Below are 26,780 nucleotides of genomic sequence, written 5' to 3' on the forward strand. Positions count from 1 at the left end.
CAGGCAGAACGAGCAGTGCAGATAATCAAACAGGGGTTGCTCAGAATCCAAGGGGGTTCCCTACAAACCCGCTTATCACGCCTCCTGTTGGCCTATAGATCCCGACCACACTCGTTCACAGGGGTTCCACCCGCAGAGCTACTAATGAAAGGGACGCTCAAAACCCGGTTATCCCATATACACCCCACCATGAAAGAAATTGTCGAGAGCAGGCGCCAGTCACAATATGACTACCATGACAGGAATGCGAGGGCGCGATGTATTGATGTAAATGACCCAGTTTTTGTCCTCAACTACGCTGCAGGGCCCAAATGGCTCGCAGGCACTGTGGTTGCCAAAGAGGGAAATAGGATTCTGGTAGTTAAACTTACCAATGGACAAATCTGCCGCAAACATGTGGATCAAACAAAAAGGAGGTTCAGCAACCCCATAGAAGAAGCAGAGGAAGAACATGATATAGAGTTCACTCTCCACAGGTGACCGAACACCGGAACCAAAGGGAGGAGAGCCCAGTCACTGTGGGCAGTCCGGACAGGCCTGAGGCACCGCAAACAGCAGACACTCAGGCCAGCGCCCAACAACCGGAGCCCCAACTCAGGCGCTCTACAAGGGAGCGTAAACCACCAGAGAGACTCAACCTGTGATCCCAATAAGACTTTGGGGGGGGGGGGGGGGGGGAGAGATGATGTCATGTATTCAACCAGCATTGTAACCCATGAAAAACTGACCTAAGTTGTACACTGTGAGAACACTGACCACTTGGTGGGAGACACTCCTAACCTGGACCTTCATGTATAAAAGGGGAAGCTCCACCCACCTTCATCACTTGAGTGCTAAGGAATAAAGGACAGGTCACAGACTGACCTTCTCTCAAGCATGGGCCTCGTGTGCATTTATACTGTATAGTAAGGACCTATCAGAGACATTAAGCCGAGGCCCCTCTCAGGTGGACGTAAAAGATCCCATGGCACTATATTCTACCCAGGATCCTGGCCAATATTTTTCCCTCAATCAACATAACAAAAACAGATTATCTGGTCATTGTCACATTGCTGTTTGTGGGAGCTTGCTGTGCACAAATTGGCTGCTGCGTTTCCTACATTACAACAGTGACTGCACTCCAAAAGTACTTCATTGGCTGTAAAGCACCTTTCACACTACCGGATATCTCAAAGCGCTTTATAGTCAATGAAATAAAATGAATCCTGATAGGCGCTATATAAATGCAAGCCTTTCTTTCACATTTTCTCCACCGATTTCAATACATTTGTATCTTCCCGCCAGCGGGAGGCGCTGTCTGCGGCGGCCCCGTTCTCTTCTCAGACCGTCGCCGGGTCGGGGTGCCCAGGGACAGCGGTATCGAAATGACCACGTTAGTGTCCGTTGGAGCTGACTTTAATCATCGGGACGGGGGCTGGTGGGTACGCGAGGCAGAGGGTTCAGCCCGGAGCTAGGCCTCTCCTGTGCGGTAAAAGCCTCGGCCTCGCCTGAATGGGTGCTGGGGTTTGGGTGAGAGAAGCCGGGGATTGGGCAGCGATGTCAGGGGCGGGTAGCGATAAATAATTTACCCGGCAGCACAGCCCTTGTTCTGTCGCGAATAAATCTGTGCTTTGTGGCATTAGAGGCATATGGGGCATGAGAACAGTGTGTATGGCACCAGGGCCAGTAATGTGGGGCATGGACACAGTGTGTGTGGCACTAGGGTCAGTAATGTGGGGTATGAGAACAGTGTGTGTGGCACTAGGGTCAGTAATGTGGGGCATGGACACTGTGTGTGGCACTAGGGCGAGTAATGTGGGGCATGAGAACAGTGTGTGTGGCACTAGGGCCAGTAATGTGGGGCATGAGAACAGTGTGTGTGGCACTAGGGCGAGTAATGTGGGGCATGAGAACAGTGTGTGGCACTAGGGCCAGTAATGTGGGGCATGGACACTGTGTGTGTGGCACTAGGGCCAGTAATGTGGGCATGGACACAGTGTGTATGGCACTAGGGCCAGTAATGTGGGGCATGGACACTGTGTGTGTGGCACTAGGGCGAGTAATGTGGGGCATGAGAACAGTGTGTGTGGCACTAGGGCCAGTAATGTGGGGCATGAACACAGTGTGTGTGGCACTAGGGCCAGTAATGTGGGGCATGAGAACAGTGTGTGTGGCACTAGGGCGAGTAATGTGGGGCATGAACACAGTGTGTATGGCACTAGGGCCAGTAATGTGGGGCATGGACACGGTGTGTGGCACTAGGGCCAGTAATGTGGGGCATGAGAACAGTGTGTGTGGCACTAGGGCGAGTAATGTGGGGCATGAGAACAGTGTGTGGCTCTAGGGCCAGTAATGTGCGGCATGGACACATTGTGTATGGCACTAGGGCCAGTAATGTGGGGCATGAGAACAGTGTGTGTGGCACTAGGGCGAGTAATGTGGGGCATGAACAGAGTGTGTGTGGCACTAGGGCCAGTAATGTGGGGCGTGGACACTATGTGTGTGGCACTAGGGCCAGTAATGTGGGGCATGAGAACAGTGTGTGTGGCACTAGGGCGAGTAATGTGGGGCATGAACACAGTGTGTGTGGCACTAGGGCCAGTAATGTGGGGCATGAGAACAGTGTGTGGCTCTAGGGCCAGTAATGTGCGGCATGGACACATTGTGTATGGCACTAGGGCCAGTAATGTGGGGCATGGACACTGTGTGTGTGGCACTAGGGCCAGTAATGTGGGGCATGAACACAGTGTGTGTGGCACTAGGGCCAGTAATGTGGGGCATGAGAACAGTGTGTGTGGCACTAGGGCCAGTAATGTGGGGCATGAACACAGTGTGTGTGGCACTAGGGCCAGTAATGTGGGGCATGGACACAGTGTGTATGGCACTAGGGCCAGTAATGTGGGGCATGGACACTGTGTGTGTGGCACTAGGGCCAGTAATGTGGGGCATGAGAACAGTGTGTGTGGCACTAGGGCGAGTAATGTGGGGCATGAGAACAGTGTGTGGCTCTAGGGCCAGTAATGTGCGGCATGGACACATTGTGTATGGCACTAGGGCCAGTAATGTGGGGCATGAGAACATTGTGTTGCACTAGGGCCAGTAATGTGGGGCATGGACACTGTGTGTGTGGCACTAGGGTCAGTAATGTGGGGCATGGACACTGTATGTATGGCACTAGGGCCAGTAATGTGGGACATGGACACTATGTATGGCACTAGGGCCAGTAATGTGGGGCATGAGAACAGTGTGTGGCTCTAGGGCCAGTAATGTGCGGCATGGACACATTGTGTATGGCACTAGGGCCAGTAATGTGGGGCATGGACACTGTGTGGCTCTAGAGCCAGTAATGTGGGGCATCGACACAGTGTGTGTGGCTCTAGAGCCAGTAATGTGGGGCATGGACACTGTATGTATGGCACTAGGGCCAGTAATGTGGGGCATGGACACTATGTATGGCACTAGGGCCAGTAATGTGGGGCATGAAAACAGTGTGTGTGGCGCTAGAGCCAGTAATGTGGGGCATGGACACAGTGTGTATGTAGCACGAGGGCCAGTAATGTGGGGCATGAGAACAGTGTGTGGCACTAGGGACAGTAATGTGGGGCATGAGAACAGTGTGTGGCACTAGGGCCAGTAATGTGGGGCATGGACACTGTGTGTGTGGCACTAGGGCCTGTAATGTGGGGCATGAGAACAGTGTGTGGCACTAGGGCCAGTAATGTGGGGCATGGACACTGTGTATGTGTAGCACTAGGGCCAGGAATGTGAGGCACTCGAGCCAGTAATGGTCAATGTGGCGCATGAATGTGTGTGGCACTGTAGAACCTGTAATCGGGTATGCTGGACAGAAAGCTTAGTATTTAGCAATGTAGAGGCAGAAATCGGGAATGTCAGGTCATGAAGCAGTGGTTGTATATATAGTGCATGCAGCTTGGAATCAGCAATGTCAGTTAATGGTATGCCAGTCATCAGAAATGTCATGAAGCTAAGTGTAGTTTTCTACTATAGACCTGCAGTTAGTAATGCCAGAAGATAAAGCACAGATGGTAGTGCCTGCAGTTAGGAACGCCGATGCATTAATTAAGGTTGTATGTGAGGCACTACAGAGCTGTTATGAATGTCCTGTCATTTGGCAGTTTGGGGCTCTGCAGCATGTTTAGTTGCAGTAGCTAATTACTCAATTATGACATCTTGTGTTTTATAATCCTTTTGCCCTCTGTGTTTTGCTCTTGTTAACTGTGACCTGTTGAGTTTTTAAAAAAAAATCATTTTCTCTTTCTCTTTTCCCCCTGGCCAATCCTTGGCCCTATACAGCCATCCTGAAATGGAGAACTCAATGGAGATTATGTTTTGAGTCACATTTCATAGTTTGTAGAAATCTGCTTATTGAAGACTTTTTCAAATCCAAAAACCTGTATCTTAAGTATTTTTGAGCCTTCGATATTCATCCTGTCTTGCATGCAGTGACTCAGGCACCCAAATACTTCCACATTCACTGACAGCTTTCCTGTACCTCATCTTACCCCAGAAAGTTCGAATAGCAGGCCATGCATCCAACAGGGTTTGCTCTGGTAGTCAAGCCCAACATGTTCCTCATCCGATGCCAAAATGTATGCACTTTCCAGAAACGGTTGCTAGATAGGGATCGGGAGGGTCAACAACCAGGGGGCATAGATTTAAAGTAATTGGTAGAAGGTTTAGAGGGGATTTGAGGGGACATTTCTTCACCCAGAGGGTGGTGGGGATCTGGAACTCACTGCCTGAAAGGGTGGTAGAGGCAGAAACCCTCACCACATTTAAAAAGTGCACTTGAAGTGCCGTAACCTACAGGGCTACAGACCAAGAGCTGGAAAGTGGGATTAGGCTGGATAGTTCTTTGTCGGCCGGTGTGGACACGAAGGGCCGAAATGACCTTCCTTGCTGTCAATTTCTTATGATTCTATGAATACTGGGCAGTAGAATTACTGACCGAACCATCAAGGAGCTCACTTAGAATAATTTTAATACTCAGTTTACTATGCATTGTTTCAACACACCCTTCTTGGGCTGTGAAAATAGGTGTTGCATTCTGAAGCTTTCAGCCTGCTGCTGCAGAGTAGAGAGAATTAAGAGATCCCAAAAGAAACGGACATCAGCTTCCTGATGGCCTAGTGGATAAAGGCACCATCCAGGACAGTAGACAGGCCACTTGATGCAAAACAGAGACCTCGTTTTAATTTTGTGCAGGGTGAAATTTGTCCATTTTAATAAAAATAATTTTTTTAAGGAACTTAAAATTAAAAATGTTTTTGAAAGTTTGTCCATCTTTATTGCAGGTTTGCCTTTTCCCCATGTGAGAGCCCCAATCTTTATTTTGCTCTCTCTAACATTTTTTTAAAAGTTAGAATTTTAAGAGCTTACTCACTTCCTTGTTCGCTGTCTGAGAATTTTGCATTTTGATTGGCTGCTTAGACAGCCTGTTGCCATCGCAACTGTTTGCACAAAGGAATCCCCACTTTATTTGGTTGATTGGAATTGACACGGATGGCGAGATCTTCGTGCGAAGGGTACTTTGGGGCAAGCAGCGAGTGCCTTTGCTTCAGTGCTGACTGCAAATTCCAGGCCATGATCTCCAGTGGGTTCCCCATTTCAGGCTCTCTCTCAGAGGAGCCAGGGCAAAGGAAACAGCAAAAAAATTGGCCGTGCTGGCCTGTGGGCTCGGGAAGGGGAGGCGGGGGGAGAAGTCACCAACCATGAATCTCATTCCTGCTCACTGATCCACGACCGGATGGAAAGTGTGTGCATTTATCAAGTGACAGCAGGCTTTGGCTGCCTTAATGCTTTCTGTTATTGAATGACTTGCTACAACTCGTGTATGAAGAATGGCCTGTTGACCTGTACACCAGCAGGAGCCAACACCTCCACGAGAGAAGGAGAATGGGGAAAAATAATTGACAAACAAAATCATCTTGCATGCAATTTTCCCATTCCTTAATGTCGAGTCGTCAAACCTGCAGACTTTCTTACTCGTTAATATCTTGCCCTGCTGCAGGCATGCCTCCCATTGGTTGATTACAGAGTATCGGCTGTCGTGGTTATGTCCAAGACCTGGGCCACCCCGTCCTCAGGGGCTGACGGAACATGTGCAGAGCCGAGCGCAGGAAAGATAGAGGTAAATTCCTTATCCTAAAGACTGTGTCAGACTAAACAAATATTCCTTTGGGCAAAGGGTTAATCCCTTTAAATTAAAGCCTTAAATCCTAAACCTCTCCACCTCTGTCTCCCCTCTAAGACGCTCCTTAAAACCTACCTCTTTGACCAAGCTTTTGGTCACGTTTCCAAATGTCTTCGTCTTTGGCTCTGTGTCAGTTTTGTCTGATTACGTTCCTGTGAAGTGCTTTGGTACATTTTACTAAGTTAAAGGCTTGTTGTTGTTAAATGTCTTAATCTTAATGTTCCACCCTGTCTTGAACTCGCTGGGCAAGTTATACCATTCTCTGTACTAGTCTGCTGGATGGAGCACTGCACAGCAATCACATTTGATCCATTTCTTGTGATTAAAAATATTACCCCAAACAAGAATGCCTCTTCTCTGCTCCTGTTAAGAATGTTGATAGCTTCTATATCCTCTCACAGTTTGGGGTAGCCCACAGAGTCTAGTCAATATTATGCCTCCTCTCCCGAGCTGAGGAAAGTAGGATGACCCATGTGGAGAAAATGGCCAAATATGCTTCAGCAACTAAAGATATAAAATAAAATTAATGGTCTTAATCTAAAATAATCGCTTCACAGCAACTGCAAACTCAGTATTGCCTCACATTTTACAGAATACTAACTTTCCTAACATATAGGGCCCAAGTTTCCACATGATTTGCGCCTGATTTTTAGGAGCAACTGGTGGAGAACGGACTATCTTAGAAATCGCAATTCTCCACATTTTTTTTTCTGCAGTTCTAGTCAGGTAGAACAGTTCTACTTTGGAACAGAATTTTTTCTTCAAAAGGGGGCGTGTCCGGCCACTGACTCCTGATTTGAAAGTTTCCACTGTGAAAACGTACTCCAAACTAAAGTAGAATGGAGCAAGTGAAGATTTTTGTAGAACTGAAAAAACCTTATCTACACATTAAAAAATCAGGCGCAGGTTACAAATTAGGCGTCCAGAATGAGGTGGGGGGGGGGAGGGAAGTCATTAAATTCTATAATAAATCCTTATTTATACTTATACAAATATTATACAAATAAATCCAACCTGAATAAACATTTATAAGCAAAGAAAAGATGAAATAAACCATCTTCCTACCTGTGTGAAAGTGCTTCAGGCAGGCCTTTCGGGATCGAAGGCTGAACGGGCCGGCCCGAGACTTCGGGCAGGGCCCGTCCCCAGCACCAGATTTACAGGTAGGTGGCGTTGGGTTGGGTCGGGTAGGAGAGGTTCGGTTCGGGTCGGGGGGGGAGAAGAGAGAGAGAGAGAGAGAGGGGGGGAAGAGAGAGAGAGAGGGGGGGGAGAAGAGAGAGAGAGAGGGGGGGAGAAGAGAGAGAGAGAGGGGGGGGGAGAAGAGAGAGAGAGGGGGGGGAGAAGAGAGAGAGAGAGAGAGGGGGGAGAAGAGAGAGAGGGGGGGGGGAGAAGAGAGAGAGAGAAGGGGGGGAAGAGAGAGAGAGAGAGGGGGGGGAGGAGAGAGAGAGAGAGAGGGGGAGAAGAGAGAGAGAGAGAGGGGGGGGGGAGAAGAGAGAGAGAGAGAGGGGGAAGAGAGAGAGAGAGAGAGAGGGGGAAGAGAGAGAGAGAGGGGGAAGAGAGAGAGAGGGGGAAGAGAGAGAGAGAGAGGGGGGGGAAGAGAGAGAGAGAGGGGGGGAAGAGAGAGAGAGAGAGGGGGGGGGAAGAGAGAGAGAGAGGGGGGGAAGAGAGAGAGAGAGAGAGAGGGGGGGGAAGAGAGAGAGAGAGAGAGAGAGGGGGGAAGAGAGAGAGAGAGAGAGGGGGGAAGAGAGAGAGAGAGAGAGGGGGGGGAAGAGAGAGAGAGAGGGGGGGGAAGAGAGAGAGAGAGAGAGGGGGGGGAAGAGAGAGAGAGAGGGGGGGGGAAGAGAGAGAGAGAGAGGGGGGGAAGAGAGAGAGAGAGAGAGGGGGGGAAGAGAGAGAGAGAGAGAGGGGGGAAGAGAGAGAGAGAGAGGGGGGAAGAGAGAGAGAGAGAGGGGGGAAGAGAGAGAGAGAGAGAGAGAGGGGGGGAAGAGAGAGAGAGAGAGGGGGAAGAGAGAGAGAGAGAGAGAGGGGGGGAAGAGAGAGAGGGGGGGAGAGAGAGAGGGGAGGGGAGCGAGAGAGAGAGAGGGGGGGGAGAGAGAGAGAGGGGGGGGAGAGAGAGAGAGAGAGAGGGAGGGAGAGGGAGGGGAGAGAGAGAGGGAGGGGGGGAGAGAGAGAGGGAGGGGGGAGAGAGAGAGGGAGGGGGAAGAGAGAGAGAGAGGGAGGGGGGGGAGAGAGAGAGGGGGGTGGAGGAGGGAGAGGGGAGGTCAGGTCGGGTCGGATCCAGTCCGGGAGCGGGGGTCGGGTCCAGTCGGGGGGGGGGGGGGCGGGCGGACGCGCGGGTCGGGTCCAGTCGGGGAGCGGGAACAGGAGCGCGGGTCGGGGAGGCGGGGAGAGGGAACAGGAGCGCGGGTCGAGTCGGGAAGGCGGGGAGCGGGAACAGGAGCGCGGGTCGGGTCGGGGGGGGCGGGGAGTGGGAACAGGAGCGCGGGTCGGGTCCAATCGTGGGGGGGGGGGAGTGGGTGTCGGATCTGGTCCGGAGGCGGTGGGGGGGGAGCGGGTGTCAGGTCTGGTCCGGAGGCAGGGGGAAGCGGGTGTCGGGTCTGGTCGGGGGGTGGGGGGAGCAGGAGCTGGCCGTGGGAGGAGCCTTATTCATGCAGCCCCAGTGAGGCCATTCAGCCAGGGCTAGGGGCTGCGTGCTTCGGGCCCCTCCCACACAGTCCGGCGCCTGGAGCTACTGCACTTGCGTGCCCACTGTAGCGCGCATGTGCAGAAGTCCCGGCACTGTTTTCAGCGCAGGGTCCTGGCTCCGCCCCCCCACAGCTCGTGCTGTCTGCGCCGAGGGCCAGAGGACCTGCAGGTAGGTGGAGAATACGGAGGATTTTTTTAGGCGCACTTTGTGGCGCGAAAAACGGGCGTCCAGGTCGGGACTGCGCCGTTCTAGGTGCGTGTGGAAACTTGGGCCCATTCTCTCATTGCCACTCCCATTTTCTCCATCACAATGCAGCATTGTCTCTAATAACCGTGATTCACTACGCTCCCTAAAAGTGGCTATGCCCTGAACCCAATAAATATTCCAATATAATGTCATTTTCTTTTGAGAAACATTTTAACTTTGGACACTGATTCCTCAAAAGGGTAGAAAACTTGAAGAGCATGGTTTGAATTTCAGATCATTCTATTTATTTATTTATTTATTTATTTTTTTTTTTTTGAAATTCGTAGCCAATCGTTCCAATTCTTTTGTCAAATCACAAACGCCAGAGGTCACCTTGCACACATCAAGGATCACTCTGCGCCAATGCTCTTAGCCAAAAGGCCTAGAGCCACTGCACCGTTCCTGGAAGTACTGCAATACCAGGTTCGTGTTATGTGCAGACTCCTGCATGTTTAATGATTAACAACGAACAAAAAGCCAACTGAAGTACAAGGGCTCTTGTTGTATTGTGCACTTGGAACTGACAATGCAAATGAGCTGGATAATCATAGAGCCATGACACTGGAGCACTCTTGGGCTAATGATTGTATCTCTCCTAGTGTTAGTTCAGTTATTTTGTATTATCAGCTCCCGTGTACTGTTGGGCTTACTGACTCTAATCTGATCAGCTGACTGATCTCAATCTGAAAAAATCTACTAACAGGAAAGTAGAAACTGAGTAGACCGTGCTGTTTATCTGAAATAGGAGATAAATACAACTAATAAGATATATATGAGACGTAGAACATGTCTTTAGTTGCTGCTGATTTTGTGGTAACCCTGTATTAATAATGTCGGACATCAGTTGTCATCGCCTATATTTTCTTCCCCCTGCGAATGTGAGCAAAAGAAGTTGGTGGAAGTATAAAACAGGGAAGCCCATTTTGTACTCATCTAACTTTTTTGCTCACTTTGGAAACCAGAGTAGAATATGGAGCATAGATAGACACTGTAAGTTCAAAAATTGACCAAAACCAGAATAAAACCCCTCAAAAAACTGAGGTGGTTATATCAATATAATTCAGGAAGCCATTTTAAGTCTGCATTCCGATCTTGGAGTCAGATGGTATTAATAACCTACAGCCAGTCTTCACTTAGTTTTAAACGGGGATTATTATAAGTGCAGCGAGTTTATTAATGGTCCCCAAATCATGCAAGCTGCCCCTCATTTCTCTACAACTGTCAGCTTGGCTTAAAACTAGTACTCTTACCTCTGCGCGTAAAGTTACGGACTTAAGCATGTAATATAAAATGACATATTGGGGAAGTGCTCCAGGGTCTGAAGTGGTATCTTTCATTTGGGATGTTGTGAATGGAAACTATTCCATGGCACTATTCAGAGAAGATCATGATGTCTTAGTCAACACCCCTCCCTCTCTGCCTTCGGCTGCCTCGGCCCTAAGCTCTGGAATTCTCTCCCTAAACCTCTCTACCTCTCTTCTTTTAAGACGTTCCTTAGAATTTATCTTTTTGACCCACCGGTCCTAATATCTCCTTATATCAAATTTTTGCTCCAGTGAAGCGCCTTGGAATGTTTTACCACATTTAAAGACGTTATATGAATGCAAGTTATTGTTATCCATTCCATCTGTAAATGACCTCACCATCACCGTGACCCCAAAGATAAATGTATGTGGAAGGCGTGGCTCAGTGGGTAGCACACTCGCCTCTGAGTCAGAAGGTTGTGTTCAGTCCCATTCCAGAAACTTAAGCACAAAAATCTAGGCTGACGCTCCCAGTGCAGTGCTGAGGGAATGCTGCACTGTCAGAGGTGCCATCTTTTGGAGGAGGCATTAAACCGAAGTCCCGTTTGCTCCTTCAGGTGGACGTATAAGATCCTATTTTGAAGAAGAGCTGGGGATTTATGCCCGTTGTCGTGGCTAATATTTATCCCTCAATCAACATCACTAAAACAGATTATTTGGTCATTATCACATTGCTGTTTGTGGGATCTTGCTGTGTGCCAATTGGCTGCCGCGTTTCGTACATTACAATAGTGATTACATTTCAAAAAGTACTTAATTGTCTGTAAAGCGATTTAGGACTTCAGGTGGTTGTGACTGGCGCTATATAAGTGCAAGTCATTTTTTTTTTTCAAATCTCACTCTGTGTAACTGTGATTCTTATTTTTTTGCTCTGATTTTCCTCTGCTCCTCTCTTGCTGGGGTATATTTCGCTGTACACTGGCAACACTCCCCTACCACATTCTTAATGCGTGACAATGAGCAGCCCGTTTGCTTGTCGAGTACATTACAGCTAGCTTAGTCCCGTGCTCACCCAAGTGATCTTGTTTCCCTACCTAGTTTTTAAACCTGATATCCATAGACAAGGAGTGCTGAGGCCAGTTGATGGCTTTGATTGGGTGTCTTTCAGCATAACAGCCACGTCTGATTCTGCCATTACCTAGCATCCTCACACTTCCCGCAGGAGCGGCTGTATAGCAATCAGGCCAATTTTCCCTTCCTGAACCCAAAGGCCACAGAAGCAAATTGTAGCACTCTTGCCACCACCTTGGCTGAGATCAACAAATTCAGCACAGACTGGCTTTGAATCTGAAAACTTCCTGGTCTGTTCATTTAATTAGCATGCAGGTGCAGCAAGCAATTAGGAAGGCAAGTGGCATGTTGGCTTTTATTGCAAGGGGGTTGGAGTATAAGAGTAAGGAAGTCTTGCTACAATTGTAGAGTCTTGGTGAGACCAAACCTAGAGTACTGTGCACAGTTTTAGTCTCCTTATCTGAGGAAGAATATACTTGCTTTGGAGGTGGTGCAACTAAGGTTCACTAGATTGATCCCTGGGATGAGTGGGTTGTCCGATGAGGAGAGATTGAGTAGAATGGACCTATACTCTGGAGTTTAGAAGAATGAGAGGTGATTGACAGGGTAGATGCTGAGAGGTTGTTTCCTCTGGTTGGAGAGTCGAGAACTAGGACATCAGCCATTTAAGATTGAGACAAGAAGGAATTTCTTCACTCAAAGGGTGGTGAATCTTTGGAATTCCCTGCCCCAGAGGGCTGTGGATGCTGAGTCGTTGAGCATATTCAAGACTGAGAGATTTTTGGACTCTAGGGGAAATCAAGGGATATGGGGATCGGGTGGGAAAGCGGAGTGGAAGTTGAAGATCAGCCATGATATTGAATGGTGGAGCGGGCTCGAAGGGCCGTATGGCCTATTCCTGCTCCTAATTCTTATGTTCACCTCAGCTGCTCATTAGTTAAACTCGTTGAACAATTGGGAAGAAATTCTGCTTTGTCCTTCTGGTGAAATCTCCCTTCACTTTTGGAAAGAAAAATAAAACTTTATTTTCTTCAATAAAAGTACTTGAGAAAAAAAGGTACATTAACACATTTCCCCTTTTCAAACCACAATCGAATCAACTCTTTACATCAAAAATGCAACGCCTCAAACTAACCACTACCGTTTTCTTGAAAGTGAAATCAGTTGAACAAATTGCAAGAATCAAAGCTCAAGGTCATCCCATTCTTATATGAAATTCTTCTGGGATTTTAGTGGGTGTGTCTTCCCATTTAAAATAAACAGGTCCAACTGGGTTAAAAAAGCTGATGGAGGAATGTCATTTGTATTAAGCATTTATCTGCGAATATTACTATCAGTCATTTCTAAGTATCACTAAGAAATTTTTATTGGAAGCTGAAGGAATTAGATGGTGAAGATATAGGTTTAGTGGCAAATTTTATTACAGTTAAAATTGAGCTCCAGTTTTTTATGAATGTTACAGTTAATCGTGTGTATTTTTAAGAAATAAAGAATTTGCATTTATATAGCGCCTTTTATGACTTTAGGTCATCCCACAGTGCTTCACAGCCAATGAATTTGTTTTGATGTGTAGGCTTTATTGTAATGTAGGGAAACGTGGCCTGGTTCAAACCGTTATTCCATCAGTCTGTGCTTTTCCGTGATCACTGTAGGACCCATCAGCATTCCTGAGGGGAGCAGCAATGTGGGTGGTCCAAACACAGTCTTCAATGCAAGTTCTTTTAATTATGCGGGCCTGCATAAGACTGGGTTGCATCCATTTTCTTTCCCAGGAGTTCTTCATTTCCCCCCCATTTTAGCCTACATTCTGTTTTAGATGTTTGAGTCATGCTGTTTCTTTACGATGGAGTTCTTTTCATTCATGCAGCTGAGATAGGCAGCATTTGTATCAAAGCATTCCTAATAACGACTGGTGGCCTCTTGTTTTGTAAATGGCTGTCTTGAACTTTGTCCATTCAGCTTTGACTCTAGAGGTGATTACTAATATTTAGTCCTCCTGTGATTACTTTAGCGCATTCCTAACTCAAATCCAACTTTCTCATGGTGTCGGGACCTTTTTGATAATGAGGGGTAACAAAAGCTATCTTGGAACGGATTAGGTGTGATCTGTCGAGCACATCCGTCAGCTCCACACATGGTGCAAATGTTGTGTATCTTGAATGGGGCATTGTCTTACAGTGATATAGTCAAGTTGATGCCAGTGCTTCGAATGAGGGTTCATATGGGAAGATTTGTAGTTATCAGCTGTGTGAAATAAGGTGTTGGTGATCCCCAACACTTGGACGGCAAGAGGAAACCAGTGGGGTTACATGATCCCATTTCCGACGTGCCGTGAATTCCTTCCATGTTTTGGTATTGAAGTTTCCAAGTGGGGATTTGTACAGGTATTAAAGTCTCCAAGTGGGGATTAGTTTGCCTTCCTTTGAAACAAAGGAAATGGTCCAATGTAGGTCTTCAAGTGCTCATAGTGAAGAAGGCATGGGTAAGTTTCATTAGGGGAGGGATGGGAAAGGGGCTTCAATGGGCAACGTTACAGAGGTACAAGAAGACAGTATTGGCAATAGACCGGGAGTGGAGCTTCCACTTTGGGTGCAATCGGGAAATTGTGGCCAAAATGGCCTTGAAATTGTGCTGGTCAGGTTACACTTCAAGTTTCCGCAAAAATTCATTTGCATAATCACAAATGTAAAATCTTCTTTGAATCAGCGCAATCGTGGAGCGTAATAGAATGTAATTATTTCTTTTTTTCCCCATTAAAAAATATTCCTTGATGTATTTAAGACCTGGTGCAGTTTTATTAATACAGCTGAAATTGAGTTTTTCACCAAAATTAAGCATTTTTAGTAAGGGTGTCCAGTCCTGTGAGTAACCTGGTTTAAAAACACAGAAAATGACAATTGATGTATACTAGTCAGTTTCTTAGTAAATTAAATATTTCTTTATGAAAAAACTTTGAAGATGTGCCTACTAGAGCATTGTGTGCCTAAGAAAATGTGAGCAACTTAATGAACCTCCCTGAACCAGCGCAATTGGTAGAATCTCGCAATTCTGCCGGGGGAGGAGCGGCCAGGTTGTGGGTGGGGCCTGATTCGGGTGAATTGAATCTTGAACCAGCGTAAAGGATTGCGGAAAACACAAACATAAGTGTATTTTGGTGTAACTCACTTACATTTGATTCTATGTTTAAAATTCCCCAATCTTTTGCGCTGGAATCTGGGTGCAGAACACGCATAAAGTCTACCTCACGATGTGGGATTTAAAACTCAGCTCTGAGTTGAGCAGGGCATAGAGGATGCCTGTGGGTTCAGCTAGAGCAAGCAGCCAAGGTAACTGATGGAGTCAAACAAAATTGCATCAATTTTGTGCAGTTGAGGTGTGGGAAATGTTCGCTCAACCTGGACTTGATGCAGGAGAACCGTTGAAATTAAACTTGAAAGTGAATAAAAATGGTTCAATATGAAAGATCTACTCGAATTTTCAGGTGCAGTAATGCTGTCAGTATCGCTTAAGGGTTGATAAAATGGTGGAACTCACTCTTAAAATTATTGGGTTGCAATGCTCCTTTTTGCACCGCCCGTTGGCGCCTCTGGGGAAGCGCTAACAGGGCACCAAACACTTTACGCCCGGGGTGGTTGCTACTGGCTCCCGGGAAATTGCCAGCAGCAGCACGCCCCACAGGTAGCGTCCCTGGGCTGCCGCGCAACTGGCGACGTCATCGTCGTGTGCGGCGACCTCTTCATGCCGCGCGCCGACCCCCTTCCGCCCTGCAGCAGATATTGGCCCGCAAAGCTGGGTGTCAACGTCAGCCTCACGAATCGTGAAGCGGGCCGATATCCGCTCACTGGGCAAAAGTTAATGGGGAGGTGGCCAGCGCCCCATGCCACCATCTTGGCCGTTTTGCTGACTCTCCGGTCGGCTCAAATACTTGCACCCTAGCGTGGTCCGGGCCGCCATTGTGCAGCATGGTACTCCGTTTTGAGTGCTGGGCTGCAGCCCCAGTACCATGCTGCCCTGGTGGCCTAGTGGAGCTCATCAGAGGCCTCGCAGAGTATGCAGCAGCCTTCCCCTTCAAGCGAAGGGTAGGGGCTCTGCGCAGTGTTGCCGATCTTGCACCATTAGTGCCACTGGACCCGCCCCTATAGGAAGTGGAGCGCGCAAGATTGCGCTCCACTTCCTCTGAGGGGCGGTAAGCCCAATTCAGCAGCCAGGCGGGTCTTCTGCGGCGAGTGCAGGAAGTACCACCCCGAGCAAGTTACTGCCCCCGCTCGGGGCGCAGGGCAATTTCACCCCCTATGTTTTTAGTTTTACATCCATTATAAAACAAACTTTTTGAATAAAAGAAAGTACAATAAAGTTCCGAACAACTTCTCTGAGCTCTCAGAAACTATTCTTGAGATCATAACTTTACATTTCAAAACATAAAGCCAGACAGTGACCAAACAAAAAAATGGCACTCTTGTGTGTGTTTATCTTTGTCAATCTCTGATAAGTTTGAAAAAAAGAGAAGTAAGCATACTGTTTATGTAACTGTCACAAGACGGTTAGTCACTTCCTGCTGCTTAAGTGTTGCTAAAACTCTTTCCCTGGTACAGTACAAGTGTTCCAGTTAAGTTGCAGCTTTTTTATTGAGTTCCCCCAATTCGTCGCTACGATAACAGTTTCAGTCACGGTGACATTTCACCACTTGGTAAGTCGAACACTGTCAAAAGTTAGAATATACAGATTTGTGTTTTCAGATGTATTTTTCTAACTAAGTTATTAGGGTAACAGTGCTCTTAAATTGTGTCTTGGAAGTTTTAGGGAAATGAATGCAGACGTGGACAGACTATTACCAATTTCTCTCTCTTCTGGCTAGTATTACCTAGCTTTGCATCTGTTACTGATTATCGATAAAAATTTGTTGCAGCTTGACGTACTAGCAGGGTTGCTGTTTTCTTTGGTAACTTCTCCAGTCCTACATCCTTGTACATGATGTGTACAAGTGAGTCTCAACATAAGAGATAGATTTAATAAATACTGTGCCTTCGCCTGTAATGCTCATGGCATATAGATGTGCTTTTATTTTTCTCTGCAGAGTGACTGTTGGAACTCCTCTTCAAATCTCATTACGTCCCTGCCCAATTACATGTGTACTGTTGTGGGATCAATCACTTGTACCACGTTGGTCATTCATGTAGTAATAAGATGTGCACTGTTGTAGGTCATTCGCAGGGAATGGACCATTGTGGGGGACTGTTGACCAGTCACACGATGATAGGGGACTACGCTTTGTTCTACGTGGACTGCCTTGATGCTGTTGTCACTAGGATTTCAGTAGAACCTAATGGTGGACATGTGGCATTTTTACTATATATATTTGCTAAAGATCTGAAAAATAGCCAGGATCACAATTCTAGATTTTGTCTTGCAATCTTTCTGAACTTGGTAGAGCATTTTGAGCAATTTAACACATAAAATACCAATGCTCTCAGGTCTCTCAATGGTGGTGCAGGAACAATTAGCAATGCATTGAGTATCACATGAGAATTGTACATGCTTTAAAGTAAAATTAGCCTCAACTGTTGAATGTGTCTTGATTTTACAAGGAAAGAATACTGTTGTGCCTTTTGTCTCCCACAGGGCTCTGTTTAATTAACCCCCCCCCCCCTCTTCAGGTTACCCCCCCTCCCCTTTTGTGTGGTCATCCAAGTGATGAATCATACCCCCATTTTATGGCATTCAAGACAAGTGTGCCAGATTGGCTCATTTGGTAGTGCTCTTTGATCTGAAAAAGAAAGTTGGGGGTTCAAGCCCGGCACCATTACTTGAGCTGATTATCCAGGCAGACATGCCAGTAAAATACTGAGGGAGTGCTGTATATTGGTGCCATCCTTTGGATCAGACATACTACTACTTTTTATGGCTGATGTAGAACAATAACTATAATTTTACATTTAGGTGGTTAAGCCAGATAATTGCGTCAGGAGTAGTGGAATGTATTTCTGTGATGCTTTCTTCGTATTTGTGAATCGGGCATTGAGTCGTTCTATGTTCCGTGGTCTGTTCTGGGTGACGAGTCGCACACTGGAGAGTTTTAATTCTCCATTTGTGCATCCCGTGATGATTCTGCCATCGTTTTTGCGGATATGATTTAGGGTTGCCCATAAGCTTTGCGGAAGATCAAAGCCAGGGGTCTTTCGCTAAGTGTTTGTGACTTCTTGTGAACTCTGTTCGGCTTGCCAAGCATCATCAGGGTTGAAGTCACATTTTCGAACGTGGGGCGTGGGTCCAAAAGGGCTTGTGCAACTTCAAGCGATGGTGAGGAACGCTGTTGAGATCCTGCTGGATCAGACATTAAACCAACGTTCTGCCCACCTGTTCAAGGACAGCAGTGACCTCTCCTGTGATTGTCAAAAAAAACATTAACTGGCCATTCACCTCACTGCTGTTTGTGGCACCGAAGCACTGACCACACTTGATCAGCTCATTTGAGCGGGCCATCCGTATGCCTGACACGAGACTCCCAAAACAAATGCTCTACTCGGAACTCCGACACGGCAATCGAGGTGGGCAAAGAAAATGCTTCAAGGACACCCTGAAAACCTCCTTGGAAAAAATGTAGCATCCCCACCCTGGCCCAAGACCGCCCAAAATGCAGGAACAGCATCGGGGAAGACACACACCTCCCAGTCTCAACGCCAAGAGCAAGCTGAAGCCAAGCATAGATAGCGGAAGGAGCGTGTGGAAACCCAGGCCCCCCTCCCACCCATTCTTTCACCCACCGTCTGCCCTACCTGTGACCGAGACTGTAGGTCCCACATTGGACTCTTCAGTCACTCAAATGAGAGCTCATTTTTAATGTGGAAGCAAGTCATCCTCGACTCCGAGGGACTGCCTATGAAGATTGTGGGATGTAGTTGCACAGATTGGCTGTCTGATTTCGCCACATAACAGCAGCCACTTCGTAAGTAATCCACTCAGTGAAGAGCTTTGATTTGTTTTTTTTAATCAAAAATATTCTTAGAAGTTAATTCTGAAGGATGCACTTCACTTAATAGGGCTAAACATATGGGCTGAATGGTCTTCCGTTCTTCAAGTCATTAATGAATTTAATGAACAACGTGCTTTTTGAAAAAGGAATATGGTCGAAAAGGTACTCGAGACCAATGTTCCCTGTAAGCTGTGCTTTATTCTACGCGAACTGTTTCTTTTAATGTGCAGTCCTTTTTAGATTTCTGTGCGTGCATGGTATTTACAATTGTGCAGCTTAGAGAGAACGTTGTTCAAGACCCCATCAGCAGAGCGGCTGTTTGAAGCAGTCTTTTCATTTTTACAAAACATTACTTTTTGGTCTCGTCTGCCGGAGGTCATTTGTATTTTTCTGATCCGCTTTGCAAAAGTATCAGCGTCCTGCTCCTGTATTAAATTAGATTGCTGCAGCATGTGGAGGATGGTGAATAAGTTTAGGAATCTTACAGGAAATTGTGGGATGGTTGCTCCCACACTACCCTCTGTCACAAGATGTCGAGCAGCATTGATAGATGTAAAGTAGGCCTCCTATCTTGGCTCTCTCTCCAGCCTTTGAGCCAAGGAATAGTGCGCTTCACATAGCAAGCCTGGAATGATGGGAAGACAATAATAAATCCAGCAGGTAGCTCTCTTTATGCAATAGGACTATCTGTTCGGGGCAAGCTGGGAATTATTGCATAATATAGCACTTCTCCATCAGAACTGTAGTGAGTGGCATTGTACTGGAACAGGAACTAATAGGTTGAGACAATGGCTGCAGTTTTTTGCTCTTTACCAATTTTTAAGCCTAATAGGGCAGGCAGGCATGGAAAATGGGCCAGGGACACTTGAACTTCTCCCATTCTTGCATGTCCCCCAGTTTCCTATAGCCAAGCGGCTGACAATACTTCCGATACCTACTATATTGACAGGTGCAAATGAGGAACATGCGTTCTTCAATCTATTTCCCGTCATTTGCGCCATAGCAGTACTGGATGCCAGTGATGCCATTTGACCTTTGGAGTCCAGAATTGGCATGGAAGTGTGAGGAATTTTTTTATTGATCGATGTTCAATTTTGGTTCCATTGGAACCACCTTGCTGCAGACCTTGATCCAGACAATGGGTGAAAGAGCTGAATGCCAGAGGAGACGTGAAAGTAGCTGCCCTCGACAGTCGGCGAGAGACGGGAGTGCATGGTGTCGGGAGGCCTACAAAAGGCCCAGCGTGGTGAGTCGGAGAGGCGTCGGCGAGAGACGGGAGTGCGTGGAGTCGGGAGGCCTACAAAAGGCCCAGCGTGGTGAGTCAGAGAGGCGGGAGTGCGTGGAGTCGGGAGGCCTACAAAAGGCCCAGCGTGGTGAGTCAGAGAGGCGGCGGCGAGAGGCGGGAGTGCGTGGAGTCGGGAGGCCTACAAAAGGCCCAGCGTGGTGAGTCGGAGAGGCGTCGGCGAGAGGCGGGAGTGCGTGGAGTCGGGAGGCCTACAAAAGGCCCAGCGTGGTGAGTCAGAGAGGCGGCGGCAGTCGGTGAGAAGCAGGAGTGCGTGATGTCGGGAGGCCTATAAAGGCATGCTTGTACAGCTCCAGCCGGGAGAAAAAGCAAAAAAGAAATAGAAAGAAATCAAAAGGTGACGTCACAGCCAAAGGGGTAAGTGATTGGTGAGTAGCTTTTCTTTTTCTTTTTTATATCAGTAAGTAATCTGTTAAGTGTTGTCGCCAAATTAAGTGTATCTAAGGGTTAAGTCATGGCAGGAGAGCTCGGTCATGTGATGTGCTCCTCCTGTACCATGTGGGAACTCAGGGACACTTCCGGTGTCCCTGACGACTACATGTGCGGGAAGTGTATCCGCCTCCAGCTCCTGACGGACCGCGTTGCGGAATTGGAGCTGAGGGTGGATTCACTCTGGAGCATCCATGATGCTGAGAATGACATGAGTAGCACGTGTAGCGAGTTGGTCTTACCGCAGGTGAAGGGTCCACAGCCAGATAGGGAATGGAAGACTAGCAGGAAGAGCAGTGCAAGGAAGGTAGTGCAGGAGTCCCCTGCGGTCATCCCCCTGCAAAACAGATACACCGCTTTGAGTACTGTTGAGGGGGATGACTCATCAGGGGAGGGCAGCAGCAGCCAAGTTCATGGCACCGTGGCTGGCTCTGCTGCACAGGAGGGCAGGAAAAGAGTGGGAGAGCGAAAGTGATAGGGGATTCAATTGTAAGGGAAATAGATAGGCGTTTCTGCGGCCGCAACTGAGACTGCAGGATGGTATGTTGCCTCCCTGGTGCAAGGGTCAAGGATGTCTCGGAGCGGGTGCAGGACATTCTGAAAAGGGATATGGTGAACAGCCAGTTGTCGTGTTGCACATTGGTACCAACGATATAGGTTAAAAAAAGGGATGAGGTCCTACGAGACGAATTTAAGGAGCTAGGAGCTAAATTAAAAAGTAGGACCTCAAAAGTAGTAATCTCGGGATTGCTACCAGTGCCACGTGCTAGTCAGAGTGGGAATCGCAGGATAGCTCAAATGAATACGTGGCTTGAGCAGTGGTGCAGCAGGGAGGGATTCAAATTCCTGGAGCATTGGAACCGGTTCTGGGGGAGGTGGGACCAGTACAAACCAGACGGTCTGCACCTAGGCAGGACCGGAACCAGTGTCCGTGGGGGAGTGTTTGCTAGTGCTGCTGGGGAGGAGTTAAACTAATATGGCAAGGGGATGGGAACCAATGCAGGGAGACAGAGGGAAACAAAATGGAGACAGAAGCAAAAGACAGAAAGGAGATGAGTAAAAGTGGAGGGCAGAGAAACCCAAGGCAAAAAACAAAAAGGGCCACTGTACAGCAAAATTCTAAAGGGTCAAAGTGTAATAAAAAGGCAAGCCTGAAAGCTCGGTGCCTCAATGCGAGGAGTATTCGGAACCCAGAGAGGGCTCTGAGCTAGTTAGAGTGGGTGAGAGCTCAGATGAACAGGACCCCAAGAAAGAATGCAAAAGGCAGGAGGCAACAGAGCAGAGTAGCACTGGGGTAAGTGTAAACCACAAGGTGATAGGAAGGGACAATATGTATGAATATAAAGGGGCTGCAGGAGGGGTCAAAACTAAAAATCATGGTTTAAAAACTAGTCTTATAACACTCTATATAAATGCATGCAGCATTCGAAATAAAGTAAATGAATTGACGGCACAAATCATTACAAATGGGTATGATTTGGTGGCCATTACAGAAACGTGGTTGCAGGGTGGCCAAGACTGGGAATTAAACATGCAGAATATCTGACAATTCGGAAAGATAGACAAGAAGGGAAAGGAGGTGGGGTAGCTCTGTTAATAAAGGACGATATCAGGGCAGCTGTGAGAGATGATATTGGCTCTAATGAACAAAATGTTGAATCATTGTGGGTGGAGATTAGAGATAGTAAGGGGAAAAAGTCACTGGTGGGCAGAGTTTATAGGCCCCCAAATAATAACTTCACGGTGGGGAGGACAATAATCAAGGGAATAATGGAGGCATGTGAAAAAGGAACGGCAGTAATCATGGGGGATTTTAACCTACATATCGATTGGTCAAATCAAATCGCACGGGGTAGCCTTGAGGAGAAATTCATAGAATGCATACGGGATTGTTTCTTAGAACAGTATGTTACAGAACCTACAAGGGAGCAAGCTATCTTAGATCTGTTCCTGTGTAATGAGACAGGAATAATAAACGATCTCCTAGTAAAAGATCCTCTCGGAATGAGTGATCACAGTATGGTTGAATTTGTAATACAGATTGAGGGTGAGGAAGTAGTGTCTCAAACGAGCGTACTATGCTTAAACAAAGGGGACTACAGTGGGATGAGGGCAGAGTTGGCTAAAGTAGACTGGGAACACAGACTAAATGGTGGCACAATTGAGGAACAGTGGAGGACCTTTAAGGAGCTCTTTCATAGTGTGCAACAAAAATATATTCCAGTGAAAAAGAAGGGCAGTAAGAGAAGGGATAACCAGCCGTGGATAACCAAGGAAATAAAGGAGAGTATCAAATTAAAAACCAATGCGTATAAGGTGGCCAAGGTTATTGGGAAACTAGAAGATGGAAATGGCTGAGACCTTAAACAATTATTTTGCTTCGGTCTTCACAGTGGAAGACACAAAAACCATGCCAAAAATTGCTGGTCACGGGAATGTGGGAAGGGAGGACCTTGAGATAATCACTATCACTAGCGGGGTAGTGCTGGACAGGCTAATGGGACTCAAGGTAGACAAGTCCCCTGGTCCTGATGAAATGCATCCCAGGGTATTAAAAGAGATGGCGGAAATTATAGCAGATGCATTCGTTATAATCTACCAAAATTCTCTGGACTCTGGGGAGGTACCAGTGGATTGGAAAGCAGCTAATTGTAACGCCTCTGTTTAAAAAAGGGGGCAGACAAAAGACAGGTAACTGTAGGCCGGTTAGTTTAACATCTGTAGTGAGGAAAATGCTTGAAGCTATCATTAAGGAAGAAATAGCAAGACATTTAGATAGGAAAAGTGCAATCAAGCAAATGCAAAATGGATTCATGAAGGGGAAATCATGTTTAACTAATTTACTGGAATTCTTTGAGGATATAACGAGCATGGTGGATAGAGGTGTACCGATGGATGTGGTGTATTTAGATTTCCAAAAGGCATTCGATAAGGTGCCACACAAAAGGTTACTGCAGAAGATAAAGGTACGCGGAGTCAGAGGAAATGTATTAGCATGGATCGAGAATTGGCTGGCTAACAGAAAGCAGAGAGTCGGGATAAATGGGTCCTTTTCGGGTTGGAAATCGGTGGTTAGTGGTGTGCCACAGGGGTCGGTGCTGGGACCACAACTGTTTACAATATACATAGATGACCTAGAAGAGGGGACAGAGTGTGGTTTAACAAAATTTGCAGATGATACAAAGATTAGTGGGAAAGCGGGTTGTGTAGAGGACACAGAGGCTGCAAAGAGATTTAGATAGGTTAAGCGAATGGGCTAAGGCTTGGCAGATGGAATACAATGTCGGAAAGTGTGAGGTCATCCACCTTGGGGAAAAAAAACAGTAAAAGGGAATATTATTTGAATGGGGAGAAATTACAAAATGCTGCGGTGAAGAGGGACCTGGGGGTCTTTGTGCATGAATCCCAAAAGGTTAGTTTGCAGGTGCAGCAGGTAATCAGGAAGGCGAATGGAATGTTGGCCTTCATTGCGAGAGGGATGGAGTACAAAAGCAGGGAGGTGTTGCTGCAACTGTACAGGGTATTGGTGAGGCCGCACCTGGAGTACTGCGTGCAGTTTTGGTCACCTTACTTAAGGAAGGATATACTAGCTTTGGAGGGGGTACAGAGACGATTCACTAGGCTGATTCCAGACATGATGATGATAGATTGAGTCGACTGGGTCTTTACTCGTTGGAGTTCAGAAGGATGAGGGGTGATCTTATAGAAACATTTAAAATAATGAAAAAGATAGACCAAGATAGAGGCAGAGAGGTTGTTTCCACTGGTCGGGGAGACTAGAACTAGGGGGCATAGCCTCAAAATACGGGGGAGCCAATTTAAAACCGAGTTGAGAAGGAATTTCTTCTCCCAGAGTGTTGTGAATCTGTGGAATTCTCTGCCTAAGGAAGCAGTTGAGGCTAGCTCATTGAATGTATTCAAATCACAGATAGATAGATTTTTAACCAATAAGGGAATTAAGGGTTATGGGGAGCGGGCGGGTAAGTAGAACTGAGTCCACGGCCAGATCAGCCATGATCTTTTTGAATGGCGGAGCAGGTTCGAGGGGCTAGATGGCCTACTCCTGTTCCTAATTCTTATGTTCTTCTGACATCACGGCAGTATTCGACCAGATATAACACCAAGGAGCCCGTGAAGTCCTGTCCCCTCAGTACAGATTCACACAAGGCATGTAGTGAAGTCAAGGTCACTCTGGACCTGCACCTTTATTTCACAGCTCTGGAATGCTGCACTTGCCTGAGACCTGTCCTTATATACCTGTCTCTTGCAAGTGCACCCCTGGTGATAAGGTATGCTGGTGGTTACAGGTCATATCTTATTACAGTCATGTATATCATGTTAGGATACAGTTATATATAATAATGTAAGATACATGACAGAGCCCATCAAAATTGGAGTCAAAGGGAAGTGGCTGGAGTCAAACCTGACATGCAGGAAGATGGTTGTGGTTGTCAGTCATTGCAACTCCAGGGCATCACTGCAGAAGTTGCTCAAGGAATCGTCCTTGGCCCAACCATCTTCAACTGCTTCATCAACGACTTTCTTTGTCATATCAGGTGTTCTTTTTGCTGACAATTCGGTGATGTTCAGCTCCATTTCTACTTCCAATAACGAAGCAGCTCATGTCAGCCAACAGCAGGACCTGGATAAATGTTCAATCTTGGGCTAGCAAGTAGCAGGTAATGTCTGTGCCACATAGTGCCAGGTAATGACCATATTGAACAAAAGAAAGCCCAGCCATCTCCCCGTGATGCAAAATGGCACCACCATCACTAAGTCCTCCACCATGAACATCTAGAGGTTAACTTTGAGCAGAAGCTGAACTGGTCCATCCATATAAACACCATGGCTGCTTAAACTGAGCAGAGGTGAGGTACTCACTTCCTTACAGGTGACTCACTTCCTGACCCTCCAAAGCCACTCAACCATCTGCAAGGCTCAAGTCAGGAGTTTGATGGAATACTCACCACTCGCCTGGACGTGTGCAGCCGTAGCAATACTCAGATGCTCAACACCTTCTAGCACAGAGCAATTCACTTGACCGGTGCCCCTGCCGCTGTACCCAGTACACACCCCATCCATCACCGATGCACTGTGGCTGCAGTATGTACAGTCTACAGGATGTACTATAGCAATTCAGCAGAAGTGAGAAACAAATTGTACCCTTCCCAGGATTGAGACTGAAATGAGAAGAACCTCCCCAGATATGAGAGATGAGGAATAAATTTGCCTTCTGTGTAACCTTCCCAGGAGTGTGAGACAGAAGGTATAAGAACCTCCCCAGTTACTTTGATAGTATTTTCCTCCCCTGTGACCACCACCAAGAATATTAATGTTGTGCGAATACCATCAGCCCCAAGTTCCCTTCCAAGTCACACAACATCCTGATTTGAACATGTATTGCTGTTTAATGAGAAGACCCACTAGCACCTTCTCAGGGCAACTGGGGATGGCCAACAAATACAGCCCACATACCAAGAACCAATATAAATATATATTTTTAAATCTGCCTTATCGATTGCAGAGCCATCAATGACACAGGCCGGCGGGGGAGATTTAAAAAAAAAACATTAAATTTTTTTTTTAAACTTTCTCTAGTTTGAGACTGCCTACACCACTAGGCTTTGATAAGCCTCTGAGACCTGCTTTTGCTGAAATCTATTCCCGCACCAGCCAGTCTGCTTAGAATATGTTAATAACACAAGGCCAGAAGATCATATTGAGGGACATATTTTTGTGGCAGACAGAAGTCCCCACCCACGGTGCATCTGAAATCTGCGAAAGATAAAATTCCACACTAAATGTTTTTGGTGCAAACTAAGGAAGTGTTTGGTTAATTGCGATCTACCCGAGAGTGATGATATGAAATAAAAACTGAAAATGCTATAAATACTCAGCTGGTCAGGCAGCATTTATGGTGAGAGAAACAGAGTTAACGTTTCAAGTTGATGAGCTTTCGTTGTGCTGGTAATACTGCAGTAATAATTTGGTTGTATGCATCTCTTTGAATATTATCTTAAATGGTGGAGTTGAGGAAAAGTGGTTAAAAAAATTATTTTTAATTGGGTTATTTTTTCAGTATATTCTTTAATTTTTTTTAAAACTTGAAGGATTATGAACTTTAATTTGAGGGATGTCTACAAGGCATCCTTTTTCCATCTATTTTACCCTCAATATTTTTTCCTTGTATCTGATATGTCACATCAACTACACTAGTCTGTTCCTGTTTCTCCAAGTTCGATTTACGCTGTTTTGAATGTTGGAGAACTCCAGAAATTGTTCCTGGAAATGTCCTTCCACCGGTGAGCTGAATACTTCCTTTCCAAAGAGAAGAGAGTCTTATTATCAACAGCCCCTTTTTGAGTTGCCTGTGTCACAAGTGTCTAGTGTTCGTTTCTGATCATTCCAATATTTATCATTTCCAACCAAACACCAACCAGCTTTAGTTGTACCAAGAATAATACACAGCCGATTTGGTAGAGATGTTATGCTTAGTGTTTTTAACTCTGCTGATGTCAGGTTCTCAGCCTTGTATCTTCCTATTAAGTCACCCATAGCTTTCTTGTCACTACTTATCATCCTAATAACTAAGTTAACCAGGTAATTAGAAGCAAAAGGAGAAATATTGTTAAAAGTAT

At 46.6% G+C, this 26,780-nt stretch overlaps 1 protein-coding gene across 7 annotated transcripts in view; it reads left to right on the forward strand.

Annotated features, from left to right (window-relative positions):
• The first annotated feature begins 1,304 nt into the window (after window positions 1-1,304).
• The window catches only part of LOC139277274 (hyaluronidase-like), a 62,465-nt gene continuing 36,989 nt past the window's right edge, over window positions 1,305-26,780 (forward strand). Inside the window, exons 1-2 of one of the 7 annotated variants that reach the window (XM_070895520.1) lie at window positions 1,305-1,372; window positions 6,011-6,130. In XM_070895520.1, the coding sequence (XP_070751621.1) occupies window positions 6,056-6,130 (75 nt within the window). In that variant the 5' untranslated portion in view covers window positions 1,305-1,372; window positions 6,011-6,055. Of the gene's footprint in view, window positions 1,510-6,010; window positions 6,131-16,101; window positions 16,128-26,780 lie in introns of those variants that run through there. The other 6 variants (XM_070895517.1, XM_070895524.1, XM_070895522.1 and 3 more) reach the window with 6 other exon arrangements.

Source organism: Pristiophorus japonicus, chromosome 12 (genome assembly GCF_044704955.1).
Source record: "Pristiophorus japonicus isolate sPriJap1 chromosome 12, sPriJap1.hap1, whole genome shotgun sequence".
NCBI classification, from domain to species: domain Eukaryota; kingdom Metazoa; phylum Chordata; class Chondrichthyes; family Pristiophoridae; genus Pristiophorus; species Pristiophorus japonicus.